This window comes from Schistocerca cancellata, chromosome 3 (genome assembly GCF_023864275.1).
Source record: "Schistocerca cancellata isolate TAMUIC-IGC-003103 chromosome 3, iqSchCanc2.1, whole genome shotgun sequence".
NCBI lineage: Eukaryota > Metazoa > Arthropoda > Insecta > Orthoptera > Acrididae > Schistocerca > Schistocerca cancellata.
Window position 1 is genome coordinate 446,695,414 of NC_064628.1, and position 15,595 is coordinate 446,711,008.

The 15,595-nt window shown below is 35.2% G+C and overlaps 1 protein-coding gene across 1 annotated transcript in view; it reads right to left on the minus strand.

The window, feature by feature from the left end:
- The window catches only part of LOC126175204 (aminopeptidase N-like), a 223,922-nt gene that overhangs the window by 65,741 nt on the left and 142,586 nt on the right, over nt 1–15,595 (minus strand). Inside the window, exon 14 of the mRNA XM_049921813.1 lies at nt 7,723–7,887. Within this exon, the coding sequence (XP_049777770.1) occupies nt 7,723–7,887 (165 nt within the window). The remainder of the gene's footprint in view (nt 1–7,722; nt 7,888–15,595) is intronic.

Consider the following 15,595-nt stretch of genomic DNA (forward strand, 5'->3'; position numbering starts at 1 on the left):
AAGATTTGAGAGTGATTTGAAGACTGGAAATTTGCTTTAAACATTAAGATACAAAAAATTGTGCATTTCACAAAACACAGAAACAAAAGTTTTCTATGACTACAGTATTAATGAGTCGCAGATGGAACCAGTCATCTCATGCAAATATCTGTTTGTAACAGTTTTTACAGATGTGAAATGGAACCCCACGTAGGTAGATCAGGTGGCAGACCTTGGTTCAGTGGTAGGATGCTGGCAAAATGCAATGAGGTTACAAAGGAAGTTACTTACAAACATTCATGTGACCCTTTCTAGAAAATTGGTAAAATGTATAGGACCCTTACCAAATAGAACTAAAAGGGGATATTGAATCTGTATGCAGAATGGCAGCACAAATGAATTGAGGTTTCTTTGAGGCACAGGAGAATGTTACTGAGATGCTGTAAGACCTTCAAAGTAGATGCTAACAATCTCGTGAAAGCCTACTTACAAAGTTTCAAGAAGAATAGGCTATTAAGTGAGAAATTTAGAAACATGTTACAGCTCCTACCCATCTCCCCCATAGTATTAGATGAATTACACAGCACACAGAGACATTTAAGCAGTCATTCTACAAGCACTCCATACAAAGATGGTATCAGAAAAACATAGGGGGACGTACTCTACACCATGCACTTCACATTGACTTCTAGAGTACAGATATTGATGTAGACATGGACAAGTACTCCCAATAGGATGTCCACACCACATTTCTCAGAATTAGTTGTACAGTTTAGCAGTGAAACCTATCCTGGTAGTTTGATCACCCATAACAATCCAGAATGAATTTTCACTCTGCAACAGAGTGTGTGCTGATTTGAAACTTCCTGGCAAATTAAATCTGTGTGCTGAACAGAGACTCAAGTCTGTAAACTTTGTCCATGAAGGCAAAGGTTCCAGGTTTGAGCCCCTGTCTGGAACATAGTTTTAGTCTGCCAGGAAGTTTTCAAATCATAGTTATGTTACATTTCTTTGAAGATTGTCTGACATTTTTCCAACACTGGAGCAGGTTAACAAACAATGTAGAAACAAGGGAAGAGTAGCTTACATTTTTGAAATGGATATGCTTGCAGTAAAGATAAAAATTGAGTCTCAGTTAGCAAAACAACACCTGCCTACATAAAGTGCAAATCCTACTGAATGAAATGATGGATTTTTTGAAGATTATTAGTAAAATAATTTGATGGTAAAACATTACTAGTGACTGTCTAATAATTTACTGATTTAAGCACAATTATTATTCTTGACAGTTTTAAAGAAGTTGTCTCAGGAACCACTGAAAATAGAACATATGTTTACATGATGTTTTACATACAAAATGGTTCATGATTTAGTCACTTTCCTCTCAAAACACTCATTATTTCTTGGCAACTTGTGTCTAGCTAGACTATTAATAATTGTTATACTTTGTTGTACTGCTTCCTATCAGGCCAGAGGAATTAATCTTCAGATCTGTGGCAAGAAGGAAAAGACATTTGAAGACAAGTTATAGACCACGTGTTCCATTCAGGGCCACTATTAAGGATTTTTTAAGTATTTAACAGTCAGGATATAGTTTCAAAAATGTGTTGGTCATTTATCTCTCTTCAGACTGACACAGAAACAATATTCCTTCTAGTGACCAACATACCAAGTGAGAGAATATAACAGTTTCAAGGTGTTACAATTTCTATTTGTAAACTTTTTGTTGACTGTAGATTGAAAGGAGTGCAGAAAGTAAAGAAGCAAGCCATACTACAGCTCACAGTCTGCTACAGGAAGAAAAGTAGTGTGGAGAGAGCAGGCTGTATCTCCTGGACACAGAGTAGCATCTATCCTGCACTTCCTGTTTGGTGCCAAGAATTCATCCTCATTGTGGATAGTGAGCTTCCTTCTCCACAAAATTGTGGTAGGTAGTACACACAAAAGACCACAAATTGCTTCATCTCTCATATTAGGACATGGAGCCTGAATGCAGCACAATGAAATGAAATATGGTATCCATCAACAATGGCTACTACAATGCTTTTGCACATGTTATTGTTTCATTTCTAAAATTAGTAATGACACAACTTAATAGTGGGCTAAAGTTTCTCACCTTATAGATTCTTACTGGTGCAGAACAAGCAAGCCAACAAATACAGGGAGAGTTCAACAGTTAAGAAAAGGCTAACATATTGTAAAGCATGTGAAAGCAATTCTAATAACAACATTGCTACATCTGTCCCATGGAAACCAAAGCCAGAAGCTACAATTGCAATGTCAAATATTAAAAGTTTCTTTCAGGAAACTTGTCAGTTATGTTCAGGTAATGAATAAGATTTGGTAGTGCTGATATTAGATTCATCTATTCTGTTAGTGTACATAATCTTTAGACTGCAGAATGGGAAAACACATTCAGCAATTGGAAATGAAGCAAGGAACACAACAGTAGAGAACAGCAACTGTTATGAACTGTGTATGTATGATATTTTATCTAATAACAAACAATCCTTAATAACAGTCTGCTTACATAACATAAAACAGATTGATAGATTACTACTCACCATACATATGAGACGGTGAGCCACAGACAGGCACAATGAAAAGACTGCTATATGCTCAAGATTTTGGCCAAAAGATCTTCTTCCAAAGTGGGAAACATACTCATGTTCGTACAAGCACAACTCACACATACATGGCCTCTGCCTCTGGCTACTGTTGCCAGACTGTGGGCTGCCACTGCATCCTATGGGAGCAGCAGTCTGGTGTGGGTGGTGGGGAGGGGGAGGGATAGCAGGGCAGGAGTGGGGGAGAGCTTCTTATGGTAGCATGCAGGCACAGGGTAGGGATGCTAGGTGCAGTTGGGAGGTTTTGGGGGGAGGGGGGGGAAGAGAAAATTCTAGGTTTATAGAAACGGAAAAAGATTAGTGGATGTTTTGATGGAATATACGACTGTGCAGTGCTGAGTGAGAGAAGGGAAGGGGATGGTAGGTGGAGGACAGGGACTAGTATAAGTTCTGGCCGGGAGGGGGGGGGGGGGGGAGGAGGGTACCCCATGTACATTTCAAAAAAGCTGATGGTGGTGGGAAGGATCCAGATGGCACAGACTGTGAAGCTGTCGTTAAAGTAAAGCACAGTGTGTTCGGCAGGATGTTCAGCAACTAGGTGGTCCAGTTGGTTTTTGGCCAGAGTTTGTCAGTGGTTATTCATGTGGACAGATAGCATCTTAGTTCTCAAGCCCATACAGAAATCAGCACAGTGATTACAGCTTTGTTTGTAGATCACATGACTGCTTTTGCAGTTAGCTCTGCCATTAGTGAGTTAGGAGATGCCTGTTACTGGACTGGAATAAATGGTGGTGAGAGGATACATGGGACTGGTCTTGCAGCTATGTCTATTTCAGGGATATGACCCATAAGGCATAGGGTTGGGAGCAGGTGTGGAATAGGGACTGACAAGCAAATTTTACAGGTTTCTGGCCAGATGGTGGGTACATGGGAGGCAGTAGGTTACTGGAGAGACAACACATGGGACATCTGTTTCTGTACAAGGCAGGGAGAGTGATGTTGATTTGTGAAGGGCTCAGTGAATCCTTGTTTATGCAGTAATACCATGACGTATGCTACAATGTTTTACACTAATTCCATGATTCATCTGTTTGAGCACCTCTAGTTCCCCACTCCCCCCACACAATGACTGACTCATGACAAATTCAGACGTTTTTCGTGCAGAGTCTGGAGCTGGCTCAGTTGATAGATTCTAACTATGTCATCCAAAAGAAGCATAGCTGATTTATTTGCATCAAACAAGAGAAGAAAATCATTATCTTCAGAATATAGACTTAAAATTATCAAAAAATTCAACACAAAAATTAAAATTCATAAATTGCCAAACAAGTTTCTTCTAAGGGAATTAGCAGTCAGAACAAGTATAAAAGCTAAAGACAAAATTCCCAAAGCTGAGAGAATGCTCAGGTTTTGAATTCAAGTATAATTTGTTAACATCATGATATTATTGCTCAGATGCAAAGAATGTTAAAACTATGGTATGATAATTAAATAAGAGTGTAAAGTTCTTCTGTTGATCAAAACATAGTGTGCTCTCAAGCTAATCTGATTATTGAGAGACTGAAAGAAGAAAATGGGGAGGCAGCCAAAGATAAAGCGTTTTAAGTAAATAATGGTTGATTTAGCCAGTTCAGAGGTCATTGTAATTGGCGCAGCATCCCAGAAAGTGGAGAAGTAGCAAGTGGTCTATCCAGAGGAACTAAAAGCAATAAAAGAAGAAGGTAGCTATATCAGCCAAACCATGTTCGTAGATGAAGCTGATCTGATCTGGAAGAAGATGTCTAAAAGAACTTTTGTTGAGCATGAAGAGAAAATCTTTCCATGTTTTAAAGTGGCAGAAGGTCGACTGACAGTGATGGTTGGTGCAAATGCATCAAATAATTGTAAATTAAATCTTCTCTTAGCTTATTACTCAGAAAATTCAAGAGTTTTAAAAATATATTTAATTAGGGTTGCCTGTAATCTGGAAGTTGCATGCCAAAGCTTCGGTAACAATTTCCTTTTTGAGGACTGGTCTGATCATTGCTTCATACCTGAAGTTGAACATTATTGTCAATCAATACAAATCCCATTTAAAGTAATGCTACTAACTGAGGATACACTGTGTCATCCTCCTGTTACTCCAATTAGTTTTGAACCATGTGTGAAAGTCATAGTTTTTCCACTCAATACAATAATACAATTAGCCTGCTTTAACCAATGGACTAGGGAGATATTAAAACATTTAAAGCTTACTACACATGATGACCATCTGCATACACAAAAAACTGTGTCCATTTTTTTTTACCACTGTATCCCAGGGGGAATCAGCACAGACTTGAGTAGGTTGATAATTTGATTGAAGAAGTATTTGGTCTTGCCAGATAATTAAATTTAGAGGAGGATGGCAATGACATTCAAGAACTGTTGGATTCACATAATCGGGAGCTGACAATTGATGAGCTTATAAAAATGCATGAGCAAGAGCAAAATGTTGAGCACCCCATTTCTTTAGACACAGTTTAGGCAGAAGATCAGAGATGGTTGCAAACTTGACACAAGGCCTCAGTTCACTTGTAAAAGGCGAACAAATTTTAGAAAAAACTGATTCCAGTGAAATGTAGATATCTGCTAAAAAATGGGGAGCAAAAGATTTATTAGTGTGCTTTGAGGAAATTTTACATGGGAAGAAGAAAAAAATTGATTTGTCAGATGACATTGTTACATTTTATGAAGCCTTCTACTTCACAATAACTTCATTTTACATTATTGCAGTGCATAATTCTGTACTGAAATGTAATTTGTTTTTGCTGACCATTTTATTAAACTTTTTTCTTCTAAATTACACTGTTTTCTTTAGTCTATAGTCCCAATTGAACATAATTTGTATGTATTTATACGTAAAATTGGACCCTGATGTACACAAATTAGACTTACACTGTTGTCACTCTGTCCCATCTATTGTGTAAATCTGGGGTACTACTGTATTTATAGAGGGACTGCTTGTCACTGCAGATATGACAACCATGGGTGGCTATTCTCTATGGAATGGACTTCTTGGTATGGAATGGGAGGCAGATGAAGTGGAGGTATTGCTGGTGGCTGGTAGATTCAATATGGACGGAGGTACTGATGTACTCATCCTTGAGGGAGGGGTGGGGGGGTCAAGATTGAGGAAGGTAGCATGTTGGGTTAAGAAGGACAAATTGAAGTGTTTCTGTGAGAATAAAGATGGGGTGTTCTTATCCTTGGTCCAGATCCACAGTAGACAGAGACAGTGGTCAGTTGTGTGTGTGTGTGTGTGTGTGTGTGTGTGTGTGTGTGTGTGTGTGTGTGTTTTGTGCCTCTGTAAATATGTATGTGTTTTCTACTTCAGAGGAAGGCCTTTTGTCTGGAAGCTTAAATGTATTGCAGTCTTTTTGTTGTGCCTGTCTGTGACTCACCATCTCCTCTATATAGTGAGTAGCAATTTGACATTTTCATAATATTGTTGTTATATCAAACTGGACTTTCCATTGCTTGACACATCAAATGGACTTGCATTATTGTAACTATACTTAAAATATCTGTGGATAAACATGGATCACTATGTTCAGAGTAAGTTGAAATTCAGAACAGGGCTTGAGTTATTGATTACACAATTTGTTTTTATTTTACTTGCCTCAGAGAAGGAACTAAGATTTTTTCTGTAATTTAATTAAAACAGCCCCAAAACTTCTGAACTACTGGAAAAAATTACATGGAAAAGCTTTTGACAGTGGAATAAAAAGTCATAATGTGACACAATTCACTACAGAAAACTGAATTAATTTCAAATGAAAATGAATCTTCTAGAGTTTTTAGGTAATGAATATATCATCTCATGAAGTATTGGTGAAGGGTATGCAATGAATGATAATGTTATTAAGCCTCTCAGACTGGCCTTAGTTGACGTTGTTAGAGCAGAGGTCACGACACCAGTAACTTACTTCTGATTTTCTGCCTGAAGTAGGTAGTTAATAAACATAACACACCATACTCCCTAATATTAAATGTGAAAGTCACACAAAAATGCAATGAATTAGCCATTAGAATAACACTAAATCAACTGTAGGTTCTTGGTGAAACTTTATACATTAACTAAATTAGTAAAGTACTTGAAAATGGGACTGTAACCAGAAACTTAGGTTGTGAAGCAACCATAATAAAATTTTTTTAACGAGGCAAAACAGTATTTGTTTAGTTATTCATTAGCCTTTGTTATATTGATTAAAGTAATTCTTTCAGTAACGAATTACTGTTGACTAACTTTGGCATACATATCATATTATACAAATCAAATGAATTCTGCCATTCCTGAAACATATTCAGTTTCTGGAGAGAGAGAGAGAGAGAGATTAGTTTTATGATATGTACTATTAAATCCACCATGATTCCCTAGAAAGGGAAGGAATTAATACAACAAGTTTGTGTTCATTTGGACATCGGGTTCCTGAGAAATGTAGTACTTGATCAGTCGGATAAGAATGAGAGAGGGAACTGACTCTTACTGTGGGTGTGTAATCATCTTGACATTTGCCTGAAAAAGTTTAGGGACATCGTGTACAACTTAAGACAGCTGGAGGGAAATTTTGAACTTCAAAATACTGGTATCAAACATCAAATTGACTTGCAAAACAATGAAAATTGAATTAAAGGCGGTAAGATAGATATTTCGAACTTACAAAAACCATGTATTTCACTGTATAGATTTGAAGCCTTAATGCCAACTGACTTAGCATGTTATCAATTTCTGCTGTTGTCTGAATGTTTTCTGCTACAATGGCACAAATGTAAAAAGAAAGAAGTACTCATTCAAGTAAAGTGAGCATTTAAAATATTGTTTAAAGAAGTTAACTGCACTTCTTGCCGAGGCCTCTTCAAAGATTTGGAATTCTTAGTCTCACTTTTCAGTGCATTTACTTTCTGGTGGTACTTGTTGCTGGTAATAAATATCAACTGCAAATGAGATGCTGTTAAGGTAACCACAACACAAAACACAGAATCAGTTTGTGCGTATACTTTTCTTTTCTAGAGTTCAGAGTGGTGTTCAATATTTTGGTGGGAAGGTGTTCCAGTGAACTTACATCAGACATAAACAAAAAACTTTGAACAAATTACCTGATGATCAAGATAAAATCAAAGATCCTTATCACTTGGATGAGCTTGGATTCCTCACCTGACAGCTGCACGACTAGACTGGCATGTCATTGCCGTTATAATTTCATTCATCTCAGAGATGACACTGGTGTTTCGGTACTGCTGCAGCAAGAAGTTGAATGCCTCATCACCACCCTGGCGCACACCTTCGCAGTACACAACACTTTTCATATCTGGGTCAACCCTGAAAAAACAACAATGTTACTCATAACAGTGCATTCAAGTGAGTCACTATATTAGTACATTAGTAGCTTACTCATTCATTAATACATATAAAAATACAAATCAAAAAAGTGACTGACAAAGCTGATGAGATCATTTGCTGTGGAAAACACCATACTGTACTAGAATGAGGATGGAAATTAGGAGATATAAAATGCAGCTACCAGTAAGCATTTCATGTGAGGCTCAATTTTATATGTACTATCAGCTGAATTCCAAATTAACAACTAGCACACCTTACTTCAACAAAAATAAATTAAAACTAATTTCATAAAGAAAATAAAAAAACAATAAAAATATATTTTAAACACATATAAAAATAATTAAAAATCAGAAAAATCATAATTTTTAACTGAATATGAAAATAAATGAAAATCAGTAAATTAAGAATTTTTAAGTGAATCAAAATGCCAACCACATGAAAAACAATTAAAATTTCTTGAGAACAAATTTTAACGTTTTTTCATTTTTATTTTTTCTAATTTTTTAATTTCTTATTATTTTATTATTTCTAATAAATGTTTTATCTTATAAATTATAAGAAATAAAATTATGACTAATATGTGGGAAAAATTAAATCTGACAAAAATATTTTTAAGAAATCAAGAGAGAAAAATTTTAATGTAATATTTGTATTTTAAACCAAAATGAGGGTATTGATTATATGAAAGAACACGGTTATGAATTTATTTTTACTTATAAAGAAAATATGATAGATATTCACTAAGAAACAGAAAAGTCAAATTCTCTCTTTTACATGACTATAAAAACATTTTTGAATTATTATGATTATCTATTATTACATCTATATTATGAGGATTGTCATTTACCCAAAACATACAGTAATTATTGTAATTTGCCAAATATAATAAAATATTATATAGAACTTTACATATTATTCTTAGAAGTTTTTCGTAAAATAAATATAAAAAATAAAGATAATTTTTTAATTTTTTATTTTTTTATTTTTAAGTTTAACACCAATGTTTTTGAATGTTTACCCTTCGTTTAACTTTCATTTGACTTTCTGTTAACCTTAATTTGATCTTGTTAAGCTTTGTTTGTCTCCCAGATGCCCTTTGATGAACTCTATTATGGCTGTATATAATAGATAGGAAAAAGATACCTGTGTTTTCCTATGATATTTTTTCAATGGTAGTGTTAGAAATAGTTAAATCTAATCCCTCTGGTAGAATTTCTGTAAAATTAACACAAAAATATAAATATTTAACTGTTATTTTTACTTCAAGTTCTAGTGCCCACGATGTTATTCCTGAATATTGTGATAAAAATAATGCTGGATTCGAAATAAAAGACACATTATCAATTGAAACTAAAACTGTTATTGAAAATGTGGAAATTAGAATACCTATTGTTAAATATGATCCTGATTATGAACTAGAATAAGAAAATCAAAGATTTAAATGTGTATATTATTTTTAGAAGTTTCCCAAAAAATAAATATAAAAATTAAAGAAGATTTTTTTAAAAATTTCCATTTATATTCTATATTGAATATCATAATTTACACTTTTTTCCATAACAAAAATTATACAAACTTAAGTATCACTAGGGATTTTATCATTAAAAATAGCTCATAATTTCATAGTCTTTTGTATTGCAGCCAAGTTGTTTGTTAACTCCTGGACTTGTTACCTGGCAAGCAAATTTTTTGTAGATTTTTACTCAATTCATCCATCTTAAGCAGTCTCTTCTGTTGTTGTTATTGTTGTTAATAATCAATAATTTCTTCTTTATTTGGTCCTTGCATACAAAAATTATGATTATTTGCTACTCACACATTTCTCCTTTAGTAAAAATACCTGCAAAATCTTGTGTTATGCCTAAATCTTTTACACAAATCTAATAAAATTTTTCTAATCTAAATGAAAGCTGAAAATGAAATGTACTAAAATGAAATGTGTACTATAAATAAAAAATATTCCGTAAGAAAACTTCTTGGAAATAAAACAAAATCACCAAACAGATAATTTAAATAATAATAATTTATTACAAATTTAGTAGATATTATCTACACAAAAGGAGAAAATGTATTAACAGAATGTAAACCAGTTACAGAACCATTTTGTGACACTGTTATTATCATAAAAATAGCAAATTTTTATAGATTGTAAAAGAGAAGTGAAAAATGGAAAATTCCTTGTAAACAAAGAAGCTTGTGGAATTTTATTTGGTTTATTAATTTTAATTAGTTTATTAAGATCTAGATTTTCTAAATTTCATTTGTATAGACATGGAGTTAAAGTAAAAATTCCATATTTGTTAGATTCCTATTTTCTGTAGCTAATTTAGAAGCAAATGTTACCTTAGTCTTTTGTCCGGACAATTTAAAATATCTACTATTTATTATATTTGGCAAATTACAATAATCACAATAATTTTGGGTAATTCATAATTAAAACAATAAAGATGTAATAATAAATGATCATGATTTTCATGATAATCCACAAATTTTTTTTTAAAGTCAAAAGAAAGAGAGAATTTGAGCTTTTTATTTCTTCCCAAATATCTATACTATTTTTTTTATAAGTGAAAATAAATTCATAACCGCATTCTTCCATATGTCAGTACCCTCATTATGTTTTTCAGTTTTCAAATGTTCTATAGTTAAAGATGGTTTTAAATAATTTTTATTAATATTACCTTTAATTTTTTTCCCTTTTGCTTTATTAAAGGTGTTTTCTTCAAATTTAAATTTGTCACAGGCAGCAGTCATGTTCTTATTTGTTATAATTTATGAGATAAAACATTTATTAAAAAATAGAAAGGAAAAATAAAAACAACAAATAGTAAAAAAGTATCAGAAAAAAATAAAAATATTAAAATTTATTCTCAAAAAAAATTAATTTTTTTCATGTGCAGCACTTTTCATTCAGTTAAACATTTTTTATTAACTGATTTTCATTTATTTTCATATTCATATAAATTTATAATTTTTCTGATTTTTTATTTATATTTATATTTGGATAAAAATATACTTTTATTGTTGTTTTTGTTTATTTTTATTTATGGAATTCAGTTTGTATTTTATTTTTATCGAAATTAATATGGAGTGCTAGATGTTGATTTGGAATTCAGCAGATAGCAGATATAAAATAGGACTGCATGCAAAATGTGTGTTGGTAGCCCAATTTGATATCTTCTGATATTGATGATGTCCTTTCCAAAACAACTCTCCTTGTTTCCTCCTAAGCAGCTTAGAGAAACTGTGTAAAATTTCGATTTGGATGACCCAACAGAGTTTTAAACCATGCTGTTCTTAAATATGAGTCTGTGCACTAACCACTAAGCCAAGTTTCTCAGTCAGTGGGTAGCAGTTACGTGACTTATTCTACTATCAACAAAGCTGCATATTGGAGCATTTACATGGCTTGATCAATTACATTGTAATGTATCTTCTAAACCTGTAGTGCTTGGAGTTTTATAGTACTAAGCAACTAGTCTGGATTTTTTATGTACATTAACTGCAATGTAGGGGAATGTTGAGGTATACATTTAGCTCTAAAGTCCTGTCAGTTTGTGAGTGAATATGGTGCTGTAACTCCCCTATATAATTCATGAGTCCACAGTTCCTTGTATATTACTCTCTTGATCATGACATCTACCATTTATATCTAGATTTACACTCCAAAAGTCACTGTACAGAGTGTAGCAGGGGGTATTTTGTGTACCGCTGTCACTTTCCCCTTCCCTGTTCCAGCTGCTAATGGTGCATGGGAAGAATGACTATTGAGGAGATTTCATGTGTGCTTGAATCTCTTAGATTTTACCTTTTGGTCATTCTGCGAAATTTATGTTGGTGGGGTTTTCTAGGAGCATACTACATTCTTGGAATTTAATAGAAAATCAAATGATCACGTACAACTGTCTTGTAGCATCTTCCACTGAAGTTGGAGCAACATATCTGTGAGACCTACACACTTACTAAATGAGCCTGTAATGAAACACATTCCTCTTCTTTCACTCTTCTGTCAGGCTGTTCTCTCTATTACTCCTACTTTATAAAAGTCGCACACTCAAGTGGAGCCTACTGGTTGCATGGGATTTTCCTAAGCTACCCCAGTCATGAGCTGGCTACACTTCTTAAGGGTTTTTCTAATGAATGTCATTCTGTCATTTGGTTTTCCTGTGTTAGTTTTAAGTGGTCAGTTCACTTGAAATCCTCTGTACATAAACATCCAGATGTGTAAGTGTTTCAACTGTTTCCAGTAATTGTTTGGCACTCATGTAATCTTTTAGCCTATTTGTCTGAATATATTACATTTGTTGTGTGTTGACAGTCAGCAGCCAATCCTTGCAGAAAGCACTGAAGCTCTGTAGGCATTCCTGCATTTTGCTACAATTTTCTGGCGTTGCAGTTTCTCTATACATCATCATGCGCTGCAGCAACAAGCAGCCTCATACAGCTTCTGATGTAATCCAATTCCAATAAGTCTGTGAGCAGTAATGGCCTTAAGACTTTCCCATGGGGTATGGTGGAAGCTTAATCATAGCTAACACTTGGTTCAAGATTCATAAAAGAAGGTTGTATACATGGAAGAATCCTGGAGATACTAGAATGTATCAGATAGATTATATAATGGTAAGACAGAGATTTAGGAACCAGGTTTTAAATTGTAAGACATTTCCAGGGGCAGATGTGGACTCTGACCACAATCTATTGGTTATGAACTGTAGATTAAAACTGAAGAAACTGAAAAAAGGTGGGAATTTAAGGAGATGGGACCTGGATAAACTGAAAGAACCAGAGGTTTTACAGAGTTTCAGGGAGAGCATAAGGGAAAAATTGACAGGAGTGGGGGAAAGAAATACAATAGAAGAAGAATGGGTAGCTCTGAGGGATGAAGTAGTGAAGGCAGCAGAGGATCAAGTAGGTAAAAAGACGAGAACTAGTAGAAATCCTTGGGTAACAGAAGAAATATTGAATTTAATTGATGAAAGGAGAAAATATAAAAACGCAGTAAATGAAGCAGGCAAAAGGGAATACAAACGTCTGAAAAATGAGGTTGACAGGAAGTTCAAAATAGCTAAGCAGGGATGGCTAGAGGACAAATGTAAGGATGTAGAGGCTTACCTCACTAGGGGTAAGATAGATGCTGCCTACAGGAAAATTAAAGAGACCTTTGGAGAAAAGAGAGCCATTTGTATGAATATCAAGAGCTCAGATGGAAACCCAGTTCTAAGCAAAGAAGGGAAAGCAGAAAGGTGGAAGGAAGTATATAGAGGGTCTATACAAGGGCGATGTACTTGAGGACAATATTATGGAAATGGAAGAGGATGTAGATGAAGATGAAATGGGAGATACGATACTGCATGAAGAGTTTGACAAAGCACTTAAAGACCTAAGTCGAAAGAAAGCCCCGGGAGTAGACAACATTCCATTAGAACTACTGACGGCCTTGGGAGAGCCAGTCCTGACAAAACTCTACCATCTGGTGAGCAAGATGTATGAGACAGGCGAAATACTCTCAGACTTCAAGAAGAATATAATAATTCCAATCTCAAAGAAAGCAGGTGTTGACAGATGTGAAAATTGTCGAACTATCAGTTTAAGTCACAGCTGCAAAAGACTAACGCGAATTCTTTACAGACGAATGGAAAAACTGGTAGAAGCCGACCTCGGTGAAGGTCAGTTTGGATTCCACAGAAATGTTGGAACACACACCGTATGACTTATCTTAGAAAATAGATTAAGAAAAGGCAAACCTACATTTCTAACATTTGTAGACTTAGAGAAAGCTTTTGACAATGTTGACTGGAATACTCTCTTTCAAATTCTAAAGGTGGCAGGGGTGAAATACAGGGAGCGAAAGGCTATTTACATGCCATGTATGGAAGTGAAACATGGACAATAAATAGTTTGGACAAGAAGAGAATAGAAGCTTTCGAAATGTGGTGCTACAGAAGAATGCTGAAGATTAGATGGGTAGATCACATAACTAATGAGGAGGTATTGAATAGAATTGGGGAGAAGAGGAGTTTGTGGAACAACTTGACAAGAAGAAGGGATCGGTTGGTAGGACATGTTCTGCGGCATCAAGGGATCACAAATTTAGCATTGGAGGGCAGTGTGGAGGGTAAAAATCGTAGAGGGAGACCAAGAGATGAATACACTAAGCAGATTCAGAAGGATGTGGGTTGCAGTAAGTACTGGGAGATGAAGCTTGCACAGGATAGAGTAGCATGGAGAGCTGCATCAAACCAGTCTCAGGACTGAAGACAACACAAACAACAACACATGGTGGAAGGTCCATTAAGAATGACATACAGTGTTCTATTTACTAGAAACTCTTCAGCACAGTCACAAAGCAGTTGTGATATTCTGTGTGCTAGTATTTTGTTCACTAGATGATACCTTGGAATTGTACCATAAGTCAAGGAACATGGCACCAACCTAGGCACCCATAGGAGGACATATCTTCTGCCTTACGGGACTCATGGACTGCTAGGGTGAACTGGGTTTTAGATGAGAATTGTTTGCGAGATCCTTGTTGATTATTACAGAGGAGATTTTTAGTCTCCAGGAATGTCATAATAGGCGAGCATGAAACACATCCCAAAATTCTGAATAAATTAACGTCAGCAGTATAAGCCTATAGTAGTGTACATTTGTTCGCCAACAATTCTTGTAAACAGGAATGACCTGCACATTTTTCCAGCCACTTGCAACGTTTATTCCACCAGTGACCTACAATAAAACTGTTGCTAGATGAGGGACAGATTCTTCCTCATCCTCTACATAAGTGTTCCGTCAGATCCAGTCACCTTCTCCTGTTGAGCGATTTAGGTTGATTTTCTATCCCACTGTCACCATCTCTGCGTCTCTAATATTGGTGTTCGTGTGGTCTAATTCAATGGAAGAACCACAGCACGATGTTCCTCAGTGAAACAGTTTTAGAAAACAGAAATTACTATTTCAGTAGTACCCTTGCCATCTTCAGTTTCGCTGCCAGTAGGGTCTCTAAGTGAATGGACAGTTGGCCATGATGTGATTGGACAGTTGGCCATGATGCATCGTCAACTCAACGTAAGATTAAAACTTTTTAGGATTTTCTGTGAGATCTGTTGATAGAATTTTACTTTAGAATTCGCTGGATGTTCCATGCATTACCCTCGTTATGTACATTTTGACATTGCTTAGTTTTTGTTTGTCTATAAGGCAGGGACGTTAAGGGAACATTTTTCTACACAAGCAACATATCGTTATATCATTCACCTATTCCTATTCCCCCCCCCCCCCGCCCCTACCAGCCTCCTTTCCCTCGCACACTTTCACCTGTATCAATTTTCGCTACTAATTGTGGTACGCACCAGCTACGAAGGTGGTTTGATAAGCTGGTAAAAAAGCAATAAAAAATGTTTGTTTCGTAATAACTCACCTTACTTCTCGACATAGTCTCCTTTAAGGGATATACACGTAGTCTAGCGATCCTCCAGCTTTGTCATCCCATCAGAAAAATAGGTTCTGTCAAGCTCTGCAAAATACTCATTAACTGCAACTGTCACTTTCTCATTTGATGAAAATTTGTATCCATCAAGTCAAAGTTTCAAGCTAGGGAACAGGAAGAGGTCACTCAGAGCTAAGTATGGTGAACAGCGTGGGTAAGGAACCAAATAAAAGCCCAATTCATGCATTATCACCGTTGTTA